Source organism: Colletotrichum higginsianum, chromosome 8, assembly GCF_001672515.1.
Source record: "Colletotrichum higginsianum IMI 349063 chromosome 8, whole genome shotgun sequence".
In the NCBI taxonomy this organism is placed as follows: Eukaryota; Fungi; Ascomycota; class Sordariomycetes; order Glomerellales; family Glomerellaceae; genus Colletotrichum; species Colletotrichum higginsianum.
The window spans coordinates 3,437,691-3,465,000 of record NC_030960.1 but is presented as its reverse complement, the minus strand read 5'-3'; the positions used below and the strand labels follow the sequence as shown (position 1 = coordinate 3,465,000).

Sequence of the window (27,310 nt, the reverse complement as noted above, 5' to 3'; positions counted from 1 at the left end):
ACAGCAACTGGATGCAAGCTGCAAGAGCTTCCTGAGCAAGGCTGGGCTAGTTGGCTGGCAGATCTGTGTCCAGGTTGTGTCTTGTTATCCGGAATGATTGCAACAATAACAGTTAACTGCAGAGAAATCGAATCTTAGTTTCACTTCAGGCCAAATGAATTCTTTTTCATTAGTAAACAACCAAGGAGTGATGTTGGTTAGTATTGGGAATGGCGCCAGTTCCCAGAATAGGTAAGGCCGGTACAGGGGACTGGGGCACATCGTCATCCTCGGAACCTGGCATATCTACAGCGCTTGCTCCAACACATAATCAATCAACTCCAGTGCCACTTGCCCTTCGCTAGCAAAACATTGAATGAGTCGTCTTCTATAGAGCTCATCAGATCGAACTCTTTGACACTACTTGCATGCCACTTGGAGCAGTGTAATATCTGTTAGCAACGCATTCTACCACCAAGGCCCTTTTTGACAACACTATATCGATATCTGACGATGGGAAATTGTCACAGGCGTGCTTGTTGACTCAGTAAGTCTTACTATTCTGGGATCTTCATACATAATGAGATTCTCCTTTGATCAAGCTGCCAGTTTTTAGTGCTGGATATTTGCACGTTGTTGGCAGCATGTAGTTATGCTTGAACCAAGTACACTAGGGAATACTAACTCTAAGAATATAACGTCTTGTGATTGTCTGTTGTTGCGGTCGCGTTTTGATTCTTGAGTTAGTAAACATATTAATAGGACCCTTGTCTACTGTGAAGGACAGAAACTTGGTGTCCAGCATGGATCTGCAGGACATCAGCAGATTAATCGTCAGACTTGGAATGATTTTGGCTACATGTTTAATGGGAAACCACCACAAACACAACACATGCGCCTTATTAAGTATAAGCTGAACAGACGGAAGTAGGATACTTTGTAGCGGTATGTCTATGGTCTTGCAACGAACGAGCAACCAAACAAATCAAGGCACAAGATCAGGTTGTCCAGCCCAATAGGATCTCTTTTTAAGTGACCTGAGTACATAAACCAGCTTTCATTTAACCTCTATTATAATTTTGGACTCTACATCTTCACAGTTCCTCTGGAAGCCCGCAAAGACCCAGAGGGTGAGGACCGAGACGCTGCAACTAGGCCATCCCGAACGGACGGTGTCGTCCAGGAACAAAGCGAGCAGGAAATCTAAGGATGAATGGCTGAAAAGCAGTCAAATGAAAGTAGACCAAGTCCGCCTGAGCCCCGCAGCGACAGCCATTCTAGTGTACACATGGTTAACAATCTTATGAGGAGGAGCAATTCGAGCGGTGCTGGAATCAGCATCTAACAATTAAGACTGTTCGTACCAGCAGTTGAAGTAAAAATTGCAAGTGACTCGTTGCATACAAGCCATGTCGCAGCGCGGTTGTGCCAATAATAAGGGAGACTCATCGATAGGATGCTGGATTCACAGAACGTGTCACTTGAAGACTGAGAAACGTGATGTTAGGTAACTCGAATTATGATATATTAAGCCAAGTAGAGTTATAATACACTATTGAGTCCCCAAAAGCTAGCCAGGCAGTCGTCCGATGGCGAGTCCGACGACACGAGCAGATTGGACTTTGCATCCTTTCATCCTCCTACCCTGGAGTAAGGTTCCCAGAAGTTCCCCTGATCCCCAAGCCTGAAAGAATGTTTGTTTGCACTCATCGGCCCAAACGAGGGGCCTCCATGTTCGCAAGCACCTTAGTTGAAGGCGCCGGAGCCCATGCAGCGGGTGAGGGGGCGGTGCACGCCGGGCTTCTCGCAGTGGGAAAGGGTACCAGTGATCCAGCGGACACCGCCGAAGCTTCCCTCCTGGTAGGCGTCGCTCATGAAGGTGCCGATCTGGGTCTGGCGGCCAAGGCAGCCCCTCATGACGCGGCCGTAGCGGCGGGTCTTGAAGGGGTTGGTGACCATGACGCCGGTGTGGCGGGCTGAGATGGTGCCCGTGACGGTGATGGCCGTGGCGCTGGACCAGGAGCGGGAGCCGGAGATGCCGAAGTTGGCCGTGAGGTAGCCGGTGATGATGGTGGGGCTGAAGCCGCCGTTGACGGTGATGGTGTCGGTGACCGTGTAGGTCGAGGAGTGGGCGATGGTGGCGGGGTTGGCGCCGGTGACGACGACGGGGCTCATCTGGAGGTCCCAGTCGTAGAACCTGTCGGTTCTGTCGATGATGACGGCGGTGGTCGTGCTGCAGCTGGCCTGGCGGGCCTCGAGCTTGTTGAGCTCCTCCTCCGAGGGCGCCACGAAATCCAGGAGGGCGTGGTCAACGCTGGGAGGTTGGTGCAGCACGCCCTCAGTCGCCAGCATGGCGGCGAAAGCATCCTTGTGGACAACCTCCACTGTGACGGAAGGGATCAGTCTTCTGTTACAATCTCAAAGAGAGAGATTCCGGCCGCTTTCATCTTTCCCCAGCCAAGAGCGTTGCGGGGGAGGAAAGGGGCATGCCTTTTGGAACATGGTTCTCCCCCATAAAAACGCCCTTGGGCAGCGTGGACAAGATGAAGATGCCACAGGGAGGGTTTGGACTTACTGTGGTCCTCACCGAAGAGGAGAATCTCATCGGGGAGGAGGCCGCGCTCGACGTCGAAGGCGGTGCCGTTGATGGTTCTCGGGACGAAAGCCGGGGCCGCGGCAGCGGCCGTGGCGAGGCAGAGAGTGAGGAAGCGAGTGGCCATTTTGAGAGGGGGGATCAAGGACTTTCTTTGACTGAAGGAAGGGATGAGGATGAGAGGTGATGAGAGGGGTGAGGAATACAGCATTCTGGGACAGGAATTGCCAATGACTTTATACTCACGAAACATGCGAGGGCGCGAAGATAGATTGATTGCTACCTCTGTTAACTACCATCGAGACGGCCCAACGAACTCGTCTCAGTCTCCCGCATGTTGACCTGTTGACCTGTTCACCTGATCTCGTCTTCTCGTTTTCGTCAACTCCGGCTCAAAAGTCACGTCCGTACAGTTGAGTTTAGCTAAGCTAGGGCCGGGTGGATATAGCATCAAGCTTGCCGAGTCATTGCTCTGGGGCCCTCTGTCATTTGCAAGACGGCCAAGTGGATTATCGTCATCTCCATACCGGCCGAGCTCCAATTTCTGACCGGGGGGCCGAGTCCGCAATGGCCCAAGGATACGAGCTGGCCCTCCAGGTGGTTGAGTAACAAAACCCACTCTCGGTCCCGGCCACATGCATACTTGGCGACCATTCATCGTGCGATATGTGAGTCCGTACCGCATCTCAGAAGGGATGCCCAGGTATTTCCCCCCATCCCACATCCCGACAACGGTAGTTGTGGGAGGCTCTCATGCAGCCTGCCTGGTGTATGCAGCAGAGATAGTGGCTCGGCATCAAAACCCCCGAGCAGTAGCAGCTTGGGTTACAACCTCAGCCGCGGCACTGCGTAGCAGTTGGGGGCAACGACTCGTTAAGCTTAATTATAAGCTAATAGACTCCTTGGCTAGACGCTCCTCGTGAGCTTTGCCACACAGAACTCAAATAGATTGCCGGTCCGAGCCTGCGACGCACCTTTTCGGCTATGGCTAGTCATTCACCCAACAGTTGCTGTGGGGAAAGCAATATAAGCTGTACGACTCAGTGGTAACCAAACACACCGCATTACAAAGGGATCCAACAGTCGCCCGACTCATACAGCCCATACAGGCCGTCATTTCATCTCCACGTTCAGCTTTTGCTCCTTCCCTAAAAGAATAAGCGTGTCCCGACTATCTTGCTCAGTGAGGCTGACAGTCAGCAGAATTACACCGACATACCCGAGGGCCGATTTGCCAAGGAGACAGACCCTTCACTACGATCAATTGCCTCTTTTAGTCGTGCACTATTCTCTTGGCTCTGCCTGTAAGATAGTTTGTACAATCCGAGTCATGTTGTTCAGGTCTAGGCCGGAGATGTCGTGACGCTGACCAACAGTTCCCGACGGGCTAAACCATCACGAGGAGAGTCTGCGGTGTCGTCTGATACATTTGGAATTGATTCTCTTTGGTGAAGCCAGGGCAATGGAACTTCTTTTCCCGGTCTTGTCCGGCTCGGGCTTGGCTTTTCGTTTATTGCCCCTCCAGAGTGCACCGTCACAGGACATGACCGACATCTACGTCGTACAAGTGACTGTCGATAAGCCAAAGTGGTGGTCTGGGCATTGGAAGTCTGGGCAGCGGGACCTGACCTGATCTCATCATGGGTCAACCGAGACGCTCGGCTCGAGGTCGTCCGTCCGTCTTCCTATTCTTTCATGGGCCGAGAAGTGTATATATATACCAGGCAGTAACGCGTCTAATCAGACCTCGCTTTCCATTGCAGATCAGCTCCATCCCTCTCAAGAAGTCATCCACCGTCTCCGCCTCTTCTCTCAGGCCCCCCTAGTCTCGTTTTCGCAAAGCACCAGTCAAGATGAAGTTCAGCACCACCGCCCTCATCGCCGGCCTTGCCCTCAGGTTGGTCCCCCCCCCGCCCCCTCTCTTCTGCTCTCCGAGCCCCAAACGTGTTTGGTCTCTCTGCGCGAAAACGAACCCTCCCATTGCTGACGCTTTTGTCTTTCCCTGCGATCCAGCGCCGAGGCCAAGCTTCACAACGCTGGCGCCTGCGTGCGCAACCGTCAGAGCATGCCCATCGGCGGCACTGGCTGGAGTGTCAGCTACAGCTGGTCCAAGAAGTACGAGATTATGCCCGAAGCGACCAGATGCGCCTGCGACTACTACAGAAGGCGCAACACCGGCAACAAGCAATGGGATCAGTGCCCAGACTGCAAGATGGTGCGTCTATGACCCCACCCCCTCTCCCCCTTCTCCCTTTTTTGCAATACTCCGACTGACTTGGCCTCCAGGAGGGAGACGCTTGCGTATCTGCAGGCTGGCACATTGGTGGTGACGAGGTAAGTTCGCAACCATATCACGACGAGTTTTATAGAAAGACTAACACTGGCGTGCCATAGCTCAACCACTACTGCACCAAGTACTGCGGTGCCCCTCAGTCTGAGGGCAGCAACTCCTAGAGCGCTGATGCGGAAGGCGTTTGCAATGCGCATGAATCGTGGGAGAAGTAGTTGTTAATAGCCAGTATCCTGTACATAAATGAAAACCATTGATTTTGGCGAAACTTGGTCTCTGGATGTTGTCACAAGCCTTCCTCAGCTGCGACGGAGCTTGTGGGATTGTCCAATTTAGACAAAGCCCCAATTTACAAAAAGAAGAAAAAACAAAGCCTTGAGCTCTCTGTATTCCATTTCCTCGATTCTAGAGCAACCTTTCAACTATACTGGCAACTGGGGACAGATACCTGCGTTGCCACTGACGAGCATTACATCTCTGTGCTCAGTCTTTTAATCGGTTTAGAGAGCACTCCGGCAGAGATCAATAATGATCCACCTCAACATTTGCTAAGACCAACCTCTCAGACGATTTGTGCGGCGGAGACAGGATCCACGATCCACCCCTGAGAATCCAAATACGGCAAAACTGAACCGTGGTATTCGAACTCTCCCCGCGGAAGCCGAACAACTTCGGCCTTGAGCTCGCGCCGCCCTCCGGAAAGCGTCGCAGTCGTCCTCCAGGCCTCGATCACGTCCGAGCTCATCACCCCAATGTCTTGCGTGCTGCTCCAAACAATGTTGGCAGAGTTGTTGTTGCTGTTGACTTTGTAGCGGAAGATGCTGGCGTGGCCATCCCTGCCACTCCATATTTCCAGCAGCTGTAGCGTGGGTATCCCGGCCATTGCGACAGCAGCTGACAAGAGCACCTCGTCCACACTCCGTTGCCAAGAATAGACTTCCCAGTAGGGACCCTCTTTGGGGACGAAACAAGTCGAGGTTAAGGTTAAGAGCTTTAGGCTTCGAAATGGGACGGGTTCTGTGTAATTTGCACGGGCGGGCCCGTCGGTTTCGCTTCCCAAGTTCACCTTTGTTGCTTGCAGCACGTGGCGGAAGAAGCTCTCCGCTTCCGTGACGAAGCAGAGGGACAAGCATTCTACATGGAGGGTTCTCCTGGCCAGGAACGCGTCCAGTTCCTCCCTGGGTGCCCGGAATGGGAGGCTATACGCGTAGTGCGGCGCATCAATCTCCTCGTGGAAGACTGCGAGTTTCTTCACCGACGGAGGTAAACCATGTTCGAGATGATCAGCGAAATCTGCAGTGCGTGCGAAACTGTAATCAGCATTCAAAAACGAAAGCAATGCAATCAAGTGAGACTTCTCCTCATGTGAAGACGGGGACTCACCCTTGAGCCACCTCTTCTCTTGCGTCGCGCGCCCGATGCGCCATCTCTCTAAATGAATCTCCTCCAACCGCGGGAGACTCTTGATGATTTGCGCGAGGCCCGTTGCCTTGATGTTCCGGGTGCCGGCCCTCCTCATCAGGAGCTTGGTGACTACCTCGACGCGGGGGGGCTGGATCGCACGGAACTCCACGGTGCCCCACGTAAAGAGGTTGCTCGTCGCCCCGGCAAGCCTTGAAGCGGACGAGGCCACCTCGTCGTGCCATTTGGGACTCGTGTGGCCAAACTTTTCGAGCCCGTCGTATGCCCCGAGAGATCCCGTCTCGAGGTACTTGGAGTAGCGGCCGAGGTCGTCCGAGGGGGCGTACTCTGCGTACCGCACGAGGCCAACGTAGGTGTGGGAGCTCAACTCCAGCGTCAGGCCCCGACCCGAGCCTCTGGCCGTCCACGTGGAAAGCGTCGTTAGAAGATGCAACACGATGGCCGACTCTACGGAGCAGGAACCCGACCAGCCATCGTCTAGAGCTACGAGGCCATCCTCCCCGTCGGGTCGGGGCTTCTCGATCCGTAGCCAAACGTGCCTCACCAAGCTCTGTCGTCGCGGATCGAGAGTGACCTGCCTGAATGACGGAAGAGCGTTTGGACGTACGATGAGGTGCTTGAAGGTCAGGCGCTCGAAGAAGGCCTGCCAGTCTTTGGAGACGCAGGCGTAAGACGCGATGCCGCGACGTCGGGAGGTTGGGGAATTGTGGGCGTCTGCCAGCTCCCGCATGATCATGAGCTGCAACTCCATCGGAAGAGCCGCCGTCGTTGGCTTCAACTCTGCCATTCTGTGAGCTTGTGGTGGGTTGTTGGGATCGAATCCGAGAGATCTTGACGCGGTGATAATGACATCCTTGCTTGTAGATGCAGAGGCGAGGTTCTCATTGCCCCCCCCTGGATTGGTTGCTGAACTTGCCGGCTGACTCCACAAAGCTGCATGCCAACGGACTTTGAATCGGGGAGAGGTCATCATATCATGTAAGCAGGTGTTTCAGTTTCTACTTTAAAACAACTACTGATGTTTGCATTTATTCCTATACCAGTTCTAGACGAAGTATCAGCACGATGAGAACAGTGTCACGGTTAGCACTCTTTAGCACAATTGTGTGACTTCTTCAACAAGTTGTTCGGACAGCAAACGCCTCATACATAGGTTCTTTTAGGCTTTGGCTGGAAAGTTGCTCAGTGTGTTATATCACTGACAACTCAGACTAAGTACACTTAAAACAAAAGTCAACTAGGGATAGAAAAGCAGAAGACAACCCGGTTAGTCAAACGTTGCTGCAAAAGCACCACTTACTTCTTAGAACCAACCGCAGACATGCCACCGCAGACATCACCTGACAACTTCTCGAGTCTCAAATCAAAACATGCCGCCGGACGTCTCTGACCCGAACAGGGAGGCCCACCTCCTACCGACCGCCGGCGCAGAGCACTCGGTCCCGTTCACGCAGACGCTGAACCCGCAACAGCTGCCGACGAGGCACACGGCGCCGCCGGCGCACGGCGAGGTTGCGTTGCACTGGTTGTACCCGACGCATCGCCCCGTCCGGAAGCCGACGCCGCGGCCCTCGAGCGTCGTGCCGCAGAGGCAGTCGGACCCCTGGATCGACGCCTCGGGCGGGTAGAACTCCTGCCCGTCGCGAACCACGCACCGGCTCGCGTTCGGGCAGCACGCGAGGGCCGTCGGATCCGTGACGGTGCGTTCGTACTCGGGCCGCGGCGACGGCACGGCGGAGATGTTGGCCAGGGAGACGGGAGCCGTGGAAGCGCCCGCAGTGAAGGTAAGGGCCAGCGTCTCGGACGAGACGAGGGAACGGCAGACGTCCGTCCGGATGGCCGCCACGCCATATTCCTCGATCACGTCTTCCAACCGCGAGCTGGCGCCGGCACCTGTGTCCGAGGTGGAGTTCTGGAAGGCCGAGGTCGAGAAATCGTACAACCTCATGAAGCCGTCGATGATGGAGCGAAGACCCCGACCGGCATCGGAGCCGAGGTCTAGCCCGGCGTCGATGAAGGGTCGGAGAAGAGTGTCAAAGTTGACTACGCGGTCTAGTTCCCGGGAAAGCAGGCTCCATACGGACGCGAACGACGGACACATTCCGGCGAGGGAGCCCTGGGTGAGGTGGTCCAGCGTCTGCTGGACGGACGTCTCGCACTCCATCGAGTTGCTCTCGCCGCCGGGGAACGCGCAGCTCGCAACGAAGTCTCCCGCCGCGCCGGGAAGGACGACACACTCTGTGTCGCCCAGGGAGACGGAAACGGGCAGGTCGGGGCGGACGAGATCGCCGCACTGGTCTCGAAGGTGGAGGACCACGTCAAAAGACCGCTCCTGTCTCGCGTCCAGCGGCACTTCGCGCTTGGAAACGGAGATAGAGGACGACGGTCCGCCCGTGCCGTTGACGGGTACCTCATCGGTATCCCTGCAGGACTGACCCGACAGCACGGCCAGCTGCTCGAAGAAGCCGGATATGAAGACGTCGATCTTGGGCGAGCAGTTCGCCGAGGTGAAGTGCAGGCCCTCCCTGTCGATGGAGAGCACGTTACCGGCCCCGTCGATGATGGCCAGCCTGGAGGGGTCGGAGACGTCGACGAGAACCGGGTTGGCGTTGCCGTCCCTCAGGCGGAGATACTTGACCGAGTTCGTGGCCGGGTCGAGGTAGAAGGCGTCGATGGACGGCGGCTCGCGGTCCGTGACGTTCAGGAGAGACTCGTGGAGCGACGCGATGGGGGTCGGCAGGACGTAGCATGTGCTGCCGTTGCGGGCCACGATGACGGAGATGCCGGTGAAGGCTGAGTCGTAGCCTGAGGTCGGAGTTGCCGAGCTGCTCGTCGTGGCGGAGGAGGGGGAAAAGGAAGAAGAAGATGAAGAAGAAGAAGAAGTAGACAAAGACGGAGGGGTCGTCGACGTGTTTCCTGTGCTCGTTGAAGGCTGCGTCAGAGTGCCGAAGATGGTTGAACCGCCAATGACGGTCCACGTCGAGGCAACCCCGTCGACGAGGCTCGTGAAGACGCTAGGGGTAGGAGAGGCAACGGGAGAGACTCCCGCGGTGTTGTTTGCGGACCCGAAGATGGTCGAGCCTCCGATGACGGTCCACGATGAGGCGACGCCCCCGACAACGCTGGTTATGACCGTGGCTCCGGCAGCGTCTGTCGGGCTGGCGGACCCGAAGATGGTCGAGCCCCCTATCACCGTCCAAGAAGAAGCGACGCCCCCAATAACGCTGGTGATGACGGTGGCTCCAGGAGGCAGGGTGGGAGTTGCCAACGCGGAACTTGCTGATACGAAGATAGTGGACCCTCCGATAACAGTCCACGACGAGACCATACCGTCAACGATGCTAGTGACGATGGAGGCACCGGGAGGCAAAGTGGGAGTTGACTGGGTAGGGTTGGTTGATTCAAAGATGGTCGAACCTCCGATGACTGTCCATGAAGAGGCAATGCCACCCACGATGCTAGTGACGACGGAAGCGCCAGGAGGCAAGGTTGGAGTTGCGGATAGAGTTGCAAAAGCCGAACTCGTTGATGCAAACACGGTCGAGCCCCCTATTACCGTCCATGAGGAGGCAATACCCCCAATGATACTGGTGACAATAGAGGCTCCTGGAGGTAACGTAGGGGTTACCGTATCTGATGTACTAGAAGAGTCTGTGACGGTAGACCCGCCAACAAGAGTCCACGTAGACCCGACGCCGCCGAAGACGCTTGTAATGACTGAGACCGCCGCGCTCTGCTCCGGAGTAGACGTCGTCTCGCTGAGGACCCTAGAAACAGTCGAACCCCCGATGACGGTCCACGTCGAAACGACCCCGTCGATGAAGCTCGTGACGAGAGAGGCCGAGACAGGAAAAGAGGCGGTAGGCGGTGGAGATGTAGTCGGCGTAATGGACGAGCCAGTAAAAGTCGACCCTCCGATCATCGTCCATGTCGAACCGACGCCGCCAAAGACACTCGTGATGACGCTGAAAGTACCGCTGGCCGTCTTGAGGGAAGAAGCCGTGGGAGAGGCCGGTGCGCTCATCGTCCCACTTGATGAGGGACTGATTGCCGAGCCGTCTATCAACGTCCAAGTCGACTCGACGCCTCCTACGATGCTTGTGATGACGGTGAACCCACCAGACACTGGCCCCGACGGGGCGGCCTCGGCCGAAGTAAGCGTCACCGAGTCAACGGGTCCGGTGACGGTCGACCCCCCGATGAGGGTCCACGTCACCGCGGCCCCGCTGATGATGCTCGTGACGACGCTGATGGCCGCCGACGCAGCCTCCGAGGACTGAAGGGCCGAGGTCGTGTTGGGAAATGGGACCGGGCCGCTCGTGACGCCCACGGTGACGATCCAGGTCGAACCCACGCCGCCCACGTCGCTCGTGACGGTGCTTACCACGGGAGTGTCTGGTAGCGCAGAGGAAGAAGTCAAAGGGGAAGAAGTGATTCTGCTTTCGTTGGCGGGTTTGGTTAAGATCCAGGAGAGAGTCCACGAAGACGCGACGTCTGCTTGGGTGCTTGTCAAGCTGCTCGCCTTCCCGGAAGTCGTCGGAATTGGAGCCCCTGGTATGGTAACTGTCGTCCCGTTTACGGTCCAGGTTGTCGGCCCCGGCGGCCGAACCACCAGCGAGTCCGAAGGTACCCCCGAGACGGTGCTGACAAAGATCGAGTCGCCCACGGTAAAAGTGGAGACCCACGCCGAAGCCGTCCCGGGCGACCCCGTCGGCGGCGCCGGTCGACCACCGCTGTCCCCGTCGCTCGGGAACGAGAAGCTCGATGTCGACGCGCCTGTACTGCTACTATCGCTGCTGATCGAAGCACCGGAGCTGTAGACATAGACTGTGCTGACCATGGTCTCGGTCACCTGCACCGTCGTCGTCGCCCAGTCTCGCCCGCACGTCGGGCCCGTGGAAGTGGACAGCCCGGCTCCGGGGATCGAGTACGTGTATCCGCCGTCGAAACCGGTGCGGGACGCCTTGGACAGGGTGAGAGTGTCTGATACAGCGCCGGTCGGCGAAGACGTGGTACCCGAGCCTCCACCTCCTCCACCTCTCGAGGAACAGATAGTCGAAGTCGAAGTCGCCGTCGCCGTCGCCGAAGCGGAGAGACACGGTGCCTTTGACGTCGAGTTGTGACCCAGGAGACAAGAACACTGCCATTACCTACCCGTCAGCAACCCCTTGACCACACACTTATCATAGGCACCACGGACACCACTTACAGCAGACGAGACGAGGCTAGGGGCATACGTCGACGGCACGTCGGACGGGAGACGCGGCGACAACACCGTGCCGGTGCCAGAGGGCCTCAGGAGCGAGGAGCAGTACGCCGTTCCGTTGTGGCGCTCCATAGCCCGGAGGAGGTTATCGCCGTGGCAGCCCTCGGCCGCGGCCAGCGCCGCGCCGGCCACGAGGAGAGCGAGAAACGGGGCGAAGTACATTGTAGTGGAACGAGCGTTGTTAAGTGATGACCGGTAACGAACGGCAGATGTGAGGTAAAGAGAGAGAGAAAGAGATAGAAAGAGAGAGAGAGAGACCGAAAGCCGCAAAGGAATGATTCGGCGGGGACTGCTTTCGTCGGCCGTTGGGTCTTGGTCGAGGAGGTCTCTTCACTCTACGGCCCCTATCATCAACCGAGAGAGAGCTTTATACAAGAGGACGACGGGCCTGGCTTGATTACAGACTAACGACATCTCACGTTACTCATCGTTGCCGACATTCCGAAAAGAGCTCACAACCCCCCTCCCCCCCCGAGACATCTATCAAGTCGTGACATGTCCCCGAACACTACCCAAGGCATCGATGGGAATCACCATCCGTCGATATCCGCGGCACTGGGTATCGTCTTCCCCATCACCGGGTCTCTTACCAAGGTCCATTCTTGGCGAGCACCATACCAGATAGATCGTGTCTCTGTCTCACCTCCAACCTCAGCCAGTCCGGGGGGACACGGGGTTCGACGTCGCACATGCCCAGCTCTCTCATGCGGCCACCCGAGACCGCCACCGTGCGTCCTCCAAGATAGATCATGCAGGTACCAACCTGTCAGCGCTCAGCCGCAGACGCGGTGTATGTGCGATGATCCATCGTCGATATCCATCTGGAAGCCCTCGCTCGGTCCCGAATGCCCCGCCCCCATGTCTAGAGCTCTCGTTTCAGCCATCACAGTCATCTCCTCCAACGCCAGCTTGTGAGAGGGAGACAGCCTCGTCCTTCTCAGCACGTTACCGCTAACCCACGCCACAAGGTACTTACTCGACTCGTCTCTTCGGGTCAGGCGAGATGCGCCCAAAACCTCAGCGCGCCACCCCTCTTGTCAGACAGGACACATGGAGCGACCACCTAGATGTGTGTGCGCTTGTATACAAGATCACGCACACTAGGCCCAGGAACAGGTCCAGGAAGCGAGGTTGAACAAGATCACACACGCGAGAGAGACGATACCATGAGACGAGGAATATTCTCATTTTACAAGACGCGTAACAAATTGACGGAAAACAAAAAAGCCAAGAAGCCTCCCATTTGACATGATTACTTTGGATCCAGCGCCCCCTTACCCCTCGTACAGTCATGATATCTATGACATACAATAAACAGAGACCCAGCCAAGATCCGACGCGCGTAAGGAAAAAGAAGCAGCCATCATTCGTTACACTACCGCCTCATCCGCCTCATGTAGGACCTCACCGCACCATTGTCGTCTGCTGCGTGGCCGTCTGAGACTGGGTCTGCTGGCTCTGGCTCTGCTGACCGCCTTGCTGACCCCTCCTCACAATGTAATCTTGGTTCTCAATCGTCACACTCTTCGTCATGTGGTTGACCTTGTAAACACCGACAAGCCGGGCGGCCAGCTCAAACATGTTGTTTCGGAGTGAGATGACAATGAACTGTGCGTTCTTGGTGCGCTCCTTGATGTAGTTGGCGACAATCGAGACCTGTAGACCCAAGATTAGCACGGACGTGGTGGCGATAATGAGGAGATCGGCATGACTTACGTTTCTGAAATCCAAGGCGGCGTCAATCTCGTCCATGACATACAGAGGCGTCGGCTTGTAGTGGTGCAGAGCAAAGACAAGCGCCAGACTGCTGAGCGTCTTCTCACCACCAGACAGGTTGCTGATGTTCTTCCATGACTTCTTGGGCGGCATGACGCTGAATAGGATACCCTCGCTGAAGGGGTCCAGGGAATCGACCAGTTCGAGCTCGGCGTTGCCACCCATCGTGATCATTTGGTACATCTCCTTCAGCCGCAGCGAGATAATGCTGAAGCCCTCCATGAAACCCTCTAGACGCAGGCGCCGGAGCTCGTCGCAGCGCTTCTTGGCTGTGTCGCGTTGGCTGACAGCGCTTTGCAGGTCCGATGACCGCGCGGCGTGCTCCTCGACACGCCGGCGGTACTCGGCGAGGACACCAAGGTCGACGTTGACGTTCTGTGTCTTCTCCTCCAACGCCGCGATCTCTCCCTTGAGCTTCTCCTTGCTCATGTCGGCAAGTTCGTCAGGTGTGTACACGGGCAGCTCTTGAGGCTGACTGGAGGGCCGCTCCGGCCGATCCGACTCTTCGTCATCGTCCTCCTCGTCGTCGTCCTCTCCGGATTGCTGGGACTTGTCTCCGCCATCGACGGCATCCTGCGTAATGGTCCTGTCGCCCTCGCCCTCTTCGTCTCCTTCTCCCTCGGCAGTTGCAGGCCTTGGTGCTGCTGCTGGTGCCGGAGTAGCTTTGGGAGCGGGTTGGGACACGCCGGTGAGATCCTCGATGTTTTGGAGCGTCAGCTTCGATAGCTTGTCGTTCCAGTACATGAGTCTCTTCTGGTTCTCGCCCAGAACCTTTTGGTTCTCTTCGAGCTTGTTGCGCATCTCGATCTCAATGGCGCGCGTGGCGTTCAGCTCCGTCGTCTTCTCATCGAGCTCGGCCTTGAGTGACGACAGCTCGCGCTTCTTCGCCGCCAAGCCCTCCTCGGCTTCTTCAACCTGGTTCTGGAGGGACTCAGCCTTCTCGCCCTGGTTCTCGATCTCGTGGTCGAGCTTCTCGAGGTCGTGAATCGCTGCCTCGACCTCTTTGGACGCCTTGGCGTGATCCCTCTCGAGTTTCGTCTTCTGCTTCTCGGCCTTGACCTTGCGGACCTCGGCGTTGGACGTTTCCTCGTTCTGAGACACAATCTCCTCCTTGAGCGAGTCGACGTTGGCCCTCTGCAGCCGGAGCCTCTCACCACCCACTTCCATAATCTTGTCCTGAAGAGCCTTGATCTCTTCCTCGACCCCGGATGTCTCATCGTGAAGCTTCTCAACCTCCTTCTCGAGCTTGGCGATCTCCTTGCGAAGGGCTGCGATGCGCTTGTCGTCCGAAGCCGACGGCTGGTGCTCCTTGCTCAACTCCTTGATGCGGCGATGCGCGTCGGCGAGGTTGCGAGCGGCGCTCTCAATTTCCAGAGTGATCTTCTGCATCTTGGTGTCGAGCGCGGGGATCTGCTCGTTGAGCTCGCGCAGCCTCGTCTCGAGCTCTCGCTGCTGTTCCTGGAAGTCCTGGTACTTCTCTTCCAGCACGTCACGGTCCTCCTCGAGCTTGGAGACTTGCTCCTTGGACGTCTCGGCAACAAGCTTTGATGACATGAGGCCTCTCTTGACGGTTGAGCCACCACCGGACATCGTACCGGACTTGTCGATAAGCTCACCGGCCAGTGTGACAACACGCCATCTCTTGGCACCGTAGGCGATTCTGTTGGCTTGGGCGAGATCCTTCGCCACCAGGGTGTCCTGGAGAGCGTGGTAAAAGGCAGGCCGAAATCTCTCTTCCTTGGGGGTGACAAGGTCGAACAGACGGGGCGCGTTCTCTGGTGTCTGGATCTCCTTCATGTCTCGTACCCTGAGCTTGTCCAAGCACATGAAGTTGCCACGGCCGAGATTGGTCTTGCGGAGATATTCGATGCACTGCTGACCAGCCTCGACCGTGTCGGTGACGAAGTTGTCGAGAGCACCGCACGCCGTCGAGATTGCCACGTCGTACTTCTGCTCAATCGCGCCGAGATTGCCCAGCCTTCCGTGGAACCCATCGATACGACCAGACTCGCGCATACGCATCAGGGCTGTGAGTACGTTGCCCTGAGTCTGTGTCTTAGATAGACTAGAGCGAGCCTCGTCGGCCTTCTGCCGGGCGTTGGACACCTTGGCGCGGATTTTGGGCTCGTGGGCGTTGAAGCGAGACAACTCCTGTTCGACTTCCTTCGCCTCCTCCTCCAGCTTGGCCTTCTCGGCCTGGCACCCCTTCAGCTCCTCCGCCTTGGCTGTTCTCGCGTCCTCAATGGCGGCGATTTTGGCCTCGGTCTCGGATATGGCGACTGCACCGGCGTTGGCCTTCTCCTCGAGAATGTTCATTTCGCTCTGTGCGACAGCGATCGCCGACTGCTTCTGGTTGATCTTCTCCTTCCAGGGCTCCAGGGACTTTTGCTTGATTGCAATCTGGTCCGAGAACTTTTGTGTCTTGCCCTTGAGACTCTCACGAATGGTTGTGAGCTCGGCCTCCTCTTCCTGCACTCGAATTTCGAGCGAAGCAATCTCTTTGGCGCGATCCTCGATCTCCTCGGCGCATTGGGCGATGGTCTCGTCGGCTTCGACGGCCGACTTCTCGGCGTTGGCAATGGTCTTTTCCAACTTCTTCTGCTTGTCGTTGAGGAACTTCTTCTTCTCGTCGAACTTGACGCGCTCTTGTTCGAACTTGGCCATCTCCTTGACAAGAGCCTCAGTCTCTTTTGCTTGCGCCTCGAATTCCTTGCTGCCGCGAGAGTACGACTTCTGAAGTTCCTTGATGATCTTTTCGCTACCGTGGTGCTTCTCCAGCTCGTCGTCCAGCTGGGCCTGCATTTGGCTGATCGCCTCCTCAGTGACGGCCACATTGTCGTTGCACTCGCCGATGTAGAGCTGGTAGAGAGCTGACTTCTTGACTGTGAGCTCGTTCTCGTCGCGAATGTATGACAGCGCCTTGTTCTTCTTGTCTTCGAGGCTGTTCTTTTCCTTCTCAACGTGCTGTACACGGCCGCTCTTCTCCATGCAGACCTCGTTGAGTGTTTCGACCTCGGCCGCCGACTCCTCGATCGGTGCCTTGTACTTGGAAGTGCCGATGATATCCTCTAGGTATTCGAGGAGACCGTCGTCGTGCTCGTTGGCTGCCTTGGCCTTCATCTGGGCAATGGACTCGACCTCACCCTGCAAGATGAGGAAACGCTTGTGGTCGAGATCGATGCCGCGGTCGCGGAGGAGGGTGGTGACGGTGGTGAAGTTGGAGGTCTTGCCGTTGATGTAGTACGAGCTCGAGTTGTTCTTGAAGGCTTTGCGAGAAATGATGAGGTCGGAATCGGGAATCACCTCGTGACCGCCACCAGGCTGCGACTTTGTTAGCAATTGTCTCTACAACGAGGACTGGGGAGTACTGACCTGGTCCATGACCTCTCGGAAATGCACAGAAACTTCGCAGTAGTCCAGGTTGGGGTGCTGCGCCGAGTTGTGGATGAGAGCAGAGAGCTTGCCCTGACGCATCTTGCTGGCGCGGAAACCGAACACAAAGAGGAGAGAGTCGATGACGTTGGACTTTCCAGAACCGTTGGGGCCGACAACGGAGGAGAAAGAACCGTGGAAGGGGCCGACCTCCTGTCTCCCTGCGTAACTCTTGAAGTTGGTAAGGATCAGGTACGAGATGACAAGGCGAGGCTTCGGGGTGGTGTCCTCGACGACAGGAATCGTTAGGTTCCTCGACTTGAGCACAATATCCATCGGCTTCTCCAGAACGGTATCCATGGCGCGGACGGGCTTGAAGGTGGCCTGCGTATCATCGGCGTGGGGCCTTTGCTCGTTGACCGCGGCGGCAGTAATGTCGGCCAGAGGCTCGTCCCGTGTCCGGGACTGATCGGGTGTAGCGGACGGCCTGGGCGTCGGAACGGGTGCTGGCGTTGCGGACTTGGATGCGCGGGGCGCGACACTCTTCCTGGGCTTTCTAGGAGAGGCCTTCCTTGGCGAAGAGGGCAGCTCGGTCTTGGTGACTGTCTGGTCGGGATCAAAGATCTCGCTGGGCTCTATTGAGGGAGCGACGTCGAGGGTTGTGGGCTCCTCCAGGGTCGTTGGCTCTTCAATAGCTGAGGGTTCCTCTGCTGCCACCGAAGCCGTCTCAGCAACAGATGGCTCGTCCACGGCCGAAGGCTCCTCGAGGATCGAAGAGGCCTCGACTTTTGTAGGTTCTTCCGACGGGGCAGGGTCGACATTCTTTTTCGGTCTACCGCGACGGCGCGGCGCTGTCGGGGCGGGAGCAGACGCAGGTGCTGCGCTCTTGCGGGCGCGTGTAGGTCGGCGCACTGGGCTTTTAGATGGCTCTGGGGCGAACTCTTCCTCACTCGATTCCCTCTTGGTGACATTTGCGATCTCATCTTCGTCATCCGACGAGTCGACAATGGCCTGGCGGCGCGTCGCGCGGCGCGGACGAGTCGACATTATGCTGGTTGGGGTGGGGGTAATGCTTGGTGTCGGTTAGTCGGAAGAAACGGGGTTGTCGAGCAATAAAGTGAGGTATGAAGATGGTCTCAGTCAATCGGTGAAATGACACCTAGTGCAAAAGAAGGAAGAAAGGCAGCAACCGCAACAGGGCCGCCGTTGCAAAGTGGTGTTGGTGGTGTTCTTTCGGTGGTGTCGTGGTGCGAAGGGGAAAATGCAATTATTGTGTTGTTTGGCTCCCCCACTCTGATTTGTTTGAGTTGGTCACCGATTAGGCCGATTGTAAACAAACACGCTACACCGCCCGACCCCACATCTCGCGTTCTCTCTGCGGGGACTCGTCAATCAGCGACTGTGGCTGGTGCATTTCCACTTTACAAACGAGGTGTGGCTGGAGCTCCATCCAGCAGCACTTAGCACTCAGCCTGTCGCATTCATCATCCCGGCAAAACAGAAAACACCCAAGATTACGCTCTGTCGTCTCCATCACCCACCCACCAACTCCTGTCGAGAGCATCGTCGCCAACACCTCACCATGTTCGACTATACCAACTTCGATCACGTTTTCGGAGGGCAAGCGTTCCCCTACGATCGCAAAACCATCCAGGAGATTGACACGTCTCGCAAGAGTCTCGATGGCGCTCTGTTCATTGATCGGGTGCTCAAGGCACTGGGCCTCACCAAGGGTGCGTACTGTGAGACTGCAAATGGTCTCAATGGATCGACTGACGCAGGACTATTAAAGCCAAGACATACCCTCCCAAATCCGAGAACGCCCTGCGAACACTACACCAGCACCTCTGCGAAACCACCATCTCGACGCACCACCGGCTCTCCATCTTCTACTACATTCTGCTTGACTTCGACACGAGCCAAACCAGAGCTCAGGCGTCGTCCAAGTTTGCAGTCACGTCGGGCGTCCCCAAGAACTACCAGATTTTCATGAAGGGTCTGTGGCTGCTGGACCACGAGCAGTTCGAGGTTAGTCTGCCTGTGCCTGCCAAGGTTTCCCGTCCACTAATGAAGGTCCTCGCAACAGAAAGCACTCGAATACATCGCGCATCCCTCGCTTACCACCGACTTCGCCGACGAGATCATGACGGCACTTGTACGCCGTGCGCCCGACGGCGACTACACCTTGCCTCTGTCGTACTTCCACACGGTCCAGCCCATCCTCAAGACTTCTGCGGCCATGGAGCTGCTATTCGATGCCATGGCGCGCACCAGCGTCACCGAGGCGCTGTACTTCTCCAGGACGCATGCCGACGCCGTGAGAGCGCAGCTCTTCCGCCAGCTGATCTCGACAGTGATTGGCGCCCCTGCCAACGAGGAGACCGCCGCCCGCGCCACGGAGCTTGTGGGCCTGCCCTTTGACGCGACGGAGGAAACGTGGTTCGAGGAATATCTGTCCGAAGGAGACGGCAAGAAGCTGAAGCGAGCAAGGGACACGTTGCTCATGCGAAAGCTTGTCACAGGCCGGCTGAGCGAGGCCGTCAAGGACAAGAACCTGGGAGGCAGATGGGGAGTGGTGCTGGAAGGCGTCAAGAGCGGCTTGGGTGGCCGAGCGGCGTAACGCGTGTTGAAAAGGTGACGTGCCTCAAATTTTGAGGTGGTAAAATCGTGAGTTTGGCATAGCGTTGGCGTTTGGACTGGGTTGTGTTCATGAAATCAGGGGGTAAGCTGAAGCTCAGCCCGCTCACCCGACCAACTTGGAGAAGCGGTCAGATGAGCAGGAGTGAGAACAACAGTAAAAAGTCTATGGGTCCATCAAATCTAGCCCGCGTTACTTGATCTGTGTCAAGGCTAAACATTGACAAATTGAACTGAGCGAACAAGCCGAGCCAGGTGCGCCAGGATCGGTCGCTATGGTGAAGAAGTGAGAGAGTCGCAGAGAGAGAGAGAGAGAGAGAGAGAGAGAGAGGTAAAGGGAGGTGAGAAAGGTGGGAAGGCCACACCGAGGATACACCGAGAAATTGGGCGGATGACTAAGCCTGGGACGAGTCACACCTGCGCGGGGTGGGGGAATCCTTCGCCTGCCATTCAGCGCCTTACACACCCGAATCGTCTCAGCTCACTCTCGATTCACCCCCAGAGACGGATACCCGCAGTGATTATGCTTCACTTGCGCATCGCTCCTTTACCTTTTGTTCCTTTCGGAGTCACTCAGGCCTCGGAAAGATGAACGGTGGCTCAGCTAAAGGCGTCAAGTTTGTCGGCTCCGACGCTTCGGGGCTTCCTCTCAAGCGGAAGCAGGTCCAGCAAGCCTGTGAATCATGTCGCAAAAAGAAGGTTGGTTTTGTGTAGCGCGAGCGTCTATCAGCCTAGTTTCGACCATCTACCGAGACGCGTATCTGATTCGGGACGGTAGAAACGTTGCATCCACGCCGAGGTTGCACCGGTAGAGCTCGCGCACGCAAATGCGCATGATGGGCCTGCAGGATCCTCGCCGGCCAAAGACGTGTTGGTTTCCCAATCAGGCAAATTCTGGATCTAGGCTAACTCTCGTCCAAGACACCTGGTCTCATCCACCGGCTCACCCACCAAGCACCGCAACTCAACGGCGGCACCTGATGATGGTGCGCTGTCCAAATCGCCCTCCCGCCGCGAATCGGCCACGGCAGGCCAGCCGGATCATGCGCAGACTCCTCAAACACGGTTCGTGGGCGACCTCAACCCTGAGGGCATGTTCACCGAAGCCGCCGATCCGGCGGCGGCGGCGGACCCTATTCAAAAGGCAGAGGTGGGTGTATGGCTTCCGTCCGTGAACGCGACATCCGCCCAGTCGACTGCCAGCGTCGTGTCGCGCCCACCAGCCATGATCGACAAGGTGTTGCTGCCCTTCGTCAAGGAGACTTGCCTCAAGTGCGTGCCGCCAGAGAAGGATTTCAGACACCTGCACAGGGTGTATCGAGAGAAGATTCACCCCATCTTCGCACTGGTCCCGGAAGACGTCTTGGATGATGGCGATTCTCCAGCCGCCATTGTCATGCGCCAGGTCGTCTCTCTGGCAGCTGCCGCCGACCCTGAGATGAAGAGCCATCTGCGCCTCGCCAACCATGGCAACAAGAAGCTGTCTTACCAAGACTTCTCGCAGATGCTGTCGGGGTCCGTCCAAACCATCCTGGAGACGAGCCTGATTTCGGACCGGACAGTGCATATTCGCGCCCTTTGCATGCTGTCGCTATACGTTCAACCTTCGAGCGCCGACGAGGCGGATTTGCCCGCTCGACTGGGTGCCAGGGCAGCCCACCACTCTCAGACCCTCGGCTTGCATCTTTTCCACTCCAGTGACGATACGCTAGATACACTGTTTTGTGCCGTGTGGGCTCTCGACCGTATCAACGCCGCATCGTACGGAAGACCCTGCGTCCTGCACGAGGGAGACATCGGGCCCGGTCTCGATGACTGCTTTCGTAGGCAAGCGCCGTGCCTCCGACTCTTTTTGTCGGTTGTGCAGTGGCTGGACAAGGTAATTGAGCTGTACAGGCCAGGCGTCATCGCCCAGTCTCTTGAAAGCAAGCCGTTTATTGACCTGCCGGTGCTGGAGCCTATGATTCTGGAAGCCGAGGCCTTGCAGGTTTCCACGCCGCTCCTCGGTACGTCAGACCTTCTGATGCTTTTGTTCATGCCGATTCGGCATCTCTGATAACCCTCGCAGCGACCATCGAAGTCTTTTACCACGCCGTCATCATCCTATCGTGCCGTCTGTCTAGGCCTGGCCCGCCAGCGCAGTACGCCTCGTCCATCCCACCTGCTTCGGCAAACGCCCGTCGCTCCCTGGCTGCCGAGCGCATATCTTCAGCCATCCGTCGGGATCACCTGAGCCCCGTGCCTCTCGTCCCCTACGCCCTCTCCCTCGCGCTGAGCGTCGAATACAGGAAGATGCGGCACAGCGCGCTGCCCATGTTTCGGGCCCGCGCCCGCAGTGCCTTCAAGTCCAACTCGGAGCTGATGAAACGCTTCGGCGACGTGTACTGGAGCGCGAGGGTGGTCGCCGGGCTGGGTGAGCGCATCCTGAGAGAGATGGAGCGGGCGGCCAACTCGATTGCCCAGGGAGCAGCAGGGCCACTTGCGACGTCGTCCATCACGGACGTTCCCACGACCGCAAGGACCGAGGAGGTTGCCTCTGTGGCTGCAGCGCCGGATGCAGTATCGCAGGCCGCAGCAGTGCCGGCAGTAACGGCCTCGACGACCGACTTCCCGCCGCTGGACGCCATTGATTTCTCGGCCGTCGATGCTATGCCGCATCTGGACGTGTTTGGCCATTTCGACCCGAGTTTCAACTTGCCGGCGGTGGACAATGCGCTGGAAGCTAACCTAGACATCGGGCTTCCGCTGAACTGGGGCGAATGGGATCACTTTGCCAGCTGAGGACGAGTCTTGTGACGGAGACATCGAACGTGGAGGACTCCGACGTCTTGTTGACAACCTCTTCCGATGAATGTAGATACAGGTTCGGGACGGTTCGCCAACGTCGGTGATGCGCTCATGCGCGTACCAAGAAGAGAGTGCCCCCCTGATCTATGGACCAGCGCGTCGTCAAATGAGCGAAGTCGGCTTAATTGACACAGCGAGATATAGTAAGGGTTCCTGACTCCAGGCGCTCGCCACGAGGTCCACAAGTCTACCACATCAGGATCCAGCCCGACCAGGTTTATAATCCGCCTCATCCGGATGTCTGGTAGAGTACAGCTGGATCATCGTTACACACCGCCCTGCCCCTGGGTGTATTGATATGGGTCGGCACCTTCTCATCACGCGAAGCCGAGGTACTTCGCCCATCATGATCAGCATCACATCGTTTGCTGCTGAAGGCTAGACTCGCCCATCAAGCGAATTCTCAGAAGAAGGGAAATCGAGAGAAATGTGATGGGACAGGTTCATGTTCCTCGCTGGGCCCTCTTGTCACCTTTGTTCCTGGAGTTATGTCAACCTACGCTCCATTCGTACGTCGAGCAAATTCTCAGCCCCATCATGAGCTGCGAGAGCAATAGCATTTATCAATCTCTCACCACAAGCGATCATTCTATCGACTCTGCGTGGTGCCTCTTATTCTATTAGCGAAGCTCGGCCAATAGGCGGCCAAATGCATGATGCGTCGATGTATGCTGACTAAGCCAAACAATCCCTTTGATTTGCACCAAAAACGCCGAAAGTGCCGTCGCCACCACCGTTTCGGTGACCCAAAGACCTCGTTCGCATCGCACCCCCCGACTACCCCGTCGCCAGCGACAACCAGGGCCCCGTCCCTCTGCTACTCTACATGATCTTTGTACAGTACCGAATTACGATTCGACGATGGCGCCGCCGCTCAACATGCTGATCCGCGCCCTCGTGGCCTTTGAGGACGTCATCATCCGACAGGTGAGCAACTCCGTCCAGCACGCTTGACCCCGGCCGACTCGAGGGGGTTTCGTTCCCTGCTTGCGCGTAAACAAGCACGCTGACATGCGTCTTTCGGCTTGCAAAGATCCTGAAAAGCCCCGGCTTCCACCGCGGCGTCGGCCGGGTCCATCGCTACGTTGACGAGAAGCGCAACGGGCCCCTGCCGCATGAGCCGTTGCGCCAGGGCCAGGCGTCTGGTACGTTGCCAACCCTCGTGGAAGATCATGGACAAAGAAATAGTGTGGAGAGGAAGGGCTGACGCGGATGTTGTGGCAGCGAACCCGGAGGACCGAGGCTTCGTGCAGTACTTCCTCGACGAGCTCAAGAACCAGTTCCGCGGGACCCCGACGAACCCGCCACCTCCGCCCGGGCCGCCGAAGCGATAAAACGGGAACTCACCGCAGCAGTTCCCCGAACAAGACGACGAAGACCAGCGGCGGACATGGGAATCTGGAATGTGTTCTTGGGCTACGAGCACGTGCAACCAAAAAAGGCTTGGCCCAGTTCTTCAGGCGCCTCGCGACGATCTCGGCATGTCTCGAGAGTTAATGAATCGCTTGTGGACTACAACCTAGGCCGCATTGGTGACAATGCACTAGAAACCCATCTCTAACGACACCTCACTATCTCATCTTTGCGCCAACGCGCGGTATCGGCGTCTGGAGTACTACAGGACAGGTCCCACCATCAGGCCCCGAGGAGCCTTGCGCGATATTCCGGGACTAGTGCTGGATCTTCGTTCTGCAAAAGGCGTTTTGTGGGAGAAATGATTATTCTGCAGGAAGGTCGCCTCGACACTCAAGTCCCCCCGTTGTACTCACAACTTACCAGAGATGGAAACGGCTGATACCTCCGGAGAGTGGAGCCCCGGCCCGGCAAGCCCGGCAAGAATCTGGCCGGACCACGGACTCGGCATCCATCACTGGTGTCAAACTCTCCACCAACATGAATGATTGAAAGTGCTCGAAACACCGACCTGAAGAAGCAGTTGAACGGACGATTATTCCGTCTCGCCCCAGTTCTGCCCTGACTCGACAGACTGATAGGCGCGGGTAGCATCGCATTTCAATAAAACAAGCTTTCACACATCAGTTACATTCAATCCCCTCTACGTAGTACACCCATCCACCGCAATCACTTGTAATCCATGGTCAAGGGTCAACGTGTGACACGTGAGAACAACTCTCCGTGCTTCTCTGCAACGCAACCCCTGACCCCTACCACAACCGCCTACACTCCGCGCACCCACCGGCTGATTGAGGGGTAAGCGGAGAGCGGAGGGACGGAGGCAGATGCCCCCATGTTGCCTCTTTTGGGAATCCCCTGTCTACGTGGTGCAACCCTCGCCCGTGCCGTGATGCTTACCCTTCCAGGCCGTTGGGAGCCGCGCTCCGTCCTCAAAAGAGACTGGTCTCGCCGAGTTCCCTGCTCGCTGCCAGTGCCGTCTACTATACCATTGAATTTCAATTCTTCAGCTGTTCATCTCGTCCATCTCACGCCCCGACGCCCATGCTCTCACGCGATTTTCCACCAAGCGCAATGCCGCGTGTTCTGGCAGCGGGTTCAGCTTTCGCAAGTGGTGTGATTGAACGGAGCTGCTTGCTACCTAGGGGCGGCCCATGGTCTGGCGTTCCCAAAAAGGACATTCATTCTCTTGGTGTAAGAGGCGGGGATGTTTCTAGAGTATAAACAGCCGGGTTCTTCGAGCCAGTTGCGCGAAGTCTTCCCTGTGTGATATTACCCTCAGAACCCTGCACCAGGCCGCCCTCATCCCAACTAGAGCGTCGTTGCTATGAAGATCGACATCAGCATCGCCGTGCTGCTTGCACTGGCGCACCGGGTCTCGGCCCAGCAGGCGCCGTGGGGCCAGTGTGGCGGCAACGGGTGGACGGGACCGACGACCTGCGTAGCGGGATGGCAATGCGTGAAGGCGCACGAGTGTACGTCTCGAACTCGGCACTTCACGATCGGGGGGGGGGCTTGGTCTGTCTGCTAACCATAACACGCCAGGGTACTCGCAGTGTCTCGAGGGAACCAGCTCACCCTCGCCCACCACTCTCCGAACGACGACGACCTCGAGGCCGACAGTGACTATCACGTCGAGCACGGCGCGTGCGTCCAGCTCGGCGCAGTCGACGACCTCTGCCAGATCCTCGTCCTCCTCGTCCTCCTCGGCGAGCGCCAGCGCCAGCGCCGCCCCGTCGGCGTGCCCCGGCACCTTCGCCGACGTCTCGGCGGCCGACTTCGTCAAGGCCATGAGCCCCGGGTGGAACCTGGGCAACACGCTCGACGCGATCCCCAACGAGGGGTCGTGGAACAACCCGCCCGTGGTCGAGAGGACGTTTGACGACGTCAAGGCCGCCGGGTTCAAGAGCGTCCGCATCCCGGGTAAGGCATCCGTAGCAGCGGGCGGCGCAGACAAGAGACTGGGGGCTTTTTTGAAGGCATACAAAACTGATACATACGGGACACAGTGACCTACAGCGACCATTTCACCAGCGCGGCCCCCAACTACACAGTCGACGCGGCCTGGCTTCAGCGTGTGTCTGACGTGGTTGACATGGCGACTGCGCGCGGGTTCTACGTCCTGACCAACGTTCATCACGGTATGCCACTCACTTACTCACTTACTCACTCGATCCTCTCTCTCACTCACTCACTCACTCGATCCTCTCTCTCTCTCTCTCTCTCTCTCTCTCTTACTCACTCACCCACTCAACCCCTACGTATTCATTATCCTGACCCCCCTCTCTCACATTGACATCCATCTGATACAAACTTACACATCCCGACAGACTCCTGGAACTGGGCCGACGTCACCAAGGCAACCACCGACGCCGACCTCAAGGTACTGTACGACAAGTTCTACAACCTTTGGCTCCAGATCGGCCGCAAGCTGGCGTGCAAATCCAGCCTCGTCGCCTTCGAGTCCATCAACGAGCCCCCCGCCACGACCGCCGAGCACGGCGCGCGCATCAACACGCTCAACGAGCTCTTCCTCAAGGCGCTCGCCGACAGCGGCGGCCACAACACCCGCCGCGTCGTCAACCTCGCCGGCGGCGGCATGGACGCCGCCAAGTCGACGCAGTGGTTCAAGCCCCCCGCCGCCGTCAAGAACCCCTGGGCGCTGCAGTACCACGTCTACAACCCCTACGACTTCATCTTCTCCGCCTGGGGCAAGACCGTCTGGGGCTCCGACGCCGACAAGGCGGCCCTCGCGGCCGAGCTGGGCATCGTCAGGGGCAACTTCTCCGACGTGCCGCTCGTCATCGGCGAGTTCGACGCGAGCCCGCTCAACACGGAGCCCGCCGGCCGCTGGAAGTGGACCGACCACCTCGTCCGCACGGCGACGGCGCTCAACACGGCCGTCGTCATCTGGGACAACGGGCTCGACCACTTCGACCGCGACGCGCGCGTCTGGCGGGACCCGACGTCCATCGGCATCATCAATAACGCCGTCCGTGGCGTGAGGAACTCGCTGCCGGACAGCACCGTCGACGCGGCCGCCACGACGCAGGACTCGTCGGCGTACGTCTTCAACCGCGCCGGCAGCGCGCCGGCGGACCAGACGCTGCCCTGGCTGTTCAACGGGAACACGCTCACCAAGATCACGACGGACACCGGCGCGGCGCTGGCCGCGGGCGGCGACTACACCGTCTCGGCGTCGGCCATCACGCTCAAGGCGGCGTTCTTGGCCAGATACCTCACGCCGACGGCGGCGCCGGGGGGCAAGGCGAACCTGACGCTGACCTTCTCGGCCGGCGCGACGTCCCAGATCCAGATCGTGCAGTGGGACGTTCCCACGCTCGCCTCGACCGGCTCCAAGGCCGTCGCGGGCGCGGACCTCAACATCCCGATCACGTACAAGGGCGTGAGGATGCCGGCTGCCGTGAAGGCCGTGAGCAGTGACGGGGTCTATCTGTTTGACGACTGGACGCAGTGGCTTGGTCCCCTTCAGCAGGGCCGTATCGTGAGTGTTGCCCCTTTTCCTCCTAGTTTTATCATGGCCGCCTTCCCTCCCCCCGTCTTCCTCCGAGGCCATGATTGGAGGAGAAAGCGAGGACCAAGAGAGACGTGCTGACTGTATTCGGTGGTAGACCTTCAGCGGGCAATGGAACTACGACGGCGCAAAGGTCATTCTGACCGCGGCGACGGTGCAGGCTGTGATTGCATCCGGGAA

General features: G+C 57.7%; 8 protein-coding genes across 8 annotated transcripts; 5 read left to right on the top strand and 3 right to left on the bottom strand.

Annotated features, from left to right (window-relative positions):
• Window positions 1–1,725: 1,725 nt before the first annotated feature.
• On the bottom strand, window positions 1,726–2,783 carry CH63R_11994 (uncharacterized protein; the record flags this gene model as incomplete). Its single annotated transcript, XM_018306968.1, has 2 exons — window positions 1,726–2,363; window positions 2,555–2,783. 2 exons carry the CDS (start codon window positions 2,781–2,783, stop codon window positions 1,726–1,728), a joined length of 867 nt encoding a protein of 288 aa, XP_018153809.1.
• A 1,642-nt stretch (window positions 2,784–4,425) lies between these two features.
• Window positions 4,426–5,026, top strand: CH63R_11993 (uncharacterized protein; the record flags this gene model as incomplete). The annotated part of the gene is made up of 4 exons (XM_018306967.1): window positions 4,426–4,469; window positions 4,586–4,787; window positions 4,859–4,906; window positions 4,967–5,026. The coding sequence occupies 4 exons, from the start codon at window positions 4,426–4,428 to the stop codon at window positions 5,024–5,026; spliced, it is 354 nt and encodes a 117-aa protein (XP_018153808.1).
• Window positions 5,027–5,424: 398 nt separating this feature from the next.
• On the bottom strand, window positions 5,425–11,712 carry CH63R_11992 (Oxoglutarate iron-dependent oxygenase; the record flags this gene model as incomplete). Its single annotated transcript, XM_018306966.1, has 4 exons — window positions 5,425–7,178; window positions 7,701–11,247; window positions 11,294–11,434; window positions 11,494–11,712. The coding sequence occupies 4 exons, from the start codon at window positions 11,710–11,712 to the stop codon at window positions 5,425–5,427; spliced, it is 5,661 nt and encodes a 1,886-aa protein (XP_018153807.1).
• A 1,242-nt stretch (window positions 11,713–12,954) lies between these two features.
• CH63R_11991 (Structural maintenance of chromosomes protein) lies at window positions 12,955–17,745 on the bottom strand (the record flags this gene model as incomplete). Its single annotated transcript, XM_018306965.1, has 3 exons — window positions 12,955–13,206; window positions 13,267–16,647; window positions 16,699–17,745. The coding sequence occupies 3 exons, from the start codon at window positions 17,743–17,745 to the stop codon at window positions 12,955–12,957; spliced, it is 4,680 nt and encodes a 1,559-aa protein (XP_018153806.1).
• A 535-nt stretch (window positions 17,746–18,280) lies between these two features.
• CH63R_11990 (uncharacterized protein) lies at window positions 18,281–19,318 on the top strand (the record flags this gene model as incomplete). The annotated part of the gene is made up of 3 exons (XM_018306964.1): window positions 18,281–18,431; window positions 18,491–18,726; window positions 18,785–19,318. The coding sequence occupies 3 exons, from the start codon at window positions 18,281–18,283 to the stop codon at window positions 19,316–19,318; spliced, it is 921 nt and encodes a 306-aa protein (XP_018153805.1).
• A 605-nt stretch (window positions 19,319–19,923) lies between these two features.
• Window positions 19,924–22,116, top strand: CH63R_11989 (Fungal specific transcription factor; the record flags this gene model as incomplete). Its single annotated transcript, XM_018306963.1, has 4 exons — window positions 19,924–20,034; window positions 20,114–20,205; window positions 20,257–21,341; window positions 21,404–22,116. The coding sequence occupies 4 exons, from the start codon at window positions 19,924–19,926 to the stop codon at window positions 22,114–22,116; spliced, it is 2,001 nt and encodes a 666-aa protein (XP_018153804.1).
• A 927-nt stretch (window positions 22,117–23,043) lies between these two features.
• Window positions 23,044–23,516, top strand: CH63R_11988 (uncharacterized protein; the record flags this gene model as incomplete). Its single annotated transcript, XM_018306962.1, has 3 exons — window positions 23,044–23,109; window positions 23,216–23,327; window positions 23,407–23,516. 3 exons carry the CDS (start codon window positions 23,044–23,046, stop codon window positions 23,514–23,516), a joined length of 288 nt encoding a protein of 95 aa, XP_018153803.1.
• A 1,406-nt stretch (window positions 23,517–24,922) lies between these two features.
• On the top strand, window positions 24,923–27,211 carry CH63R_11987 (Endoglucanase B; the record flags this gene model as incomplete). Its single annotated transcript, XM_018306961.1, has 4 exons — window positions 24,923–25,070; window positions 25,141–25,518; window positions 25,605–25,736; window positions 25,926–27,211. 4 exons carry the CDS (start codon window positions 24,923–24,925, stop codon window positions 27,209–27,211), a joined length of 1,944 nt encoding a protein of 647 aa, XP_018153802.1.
• Window positions 27,212–27,310: the final 99 nt, after the last annotated feature.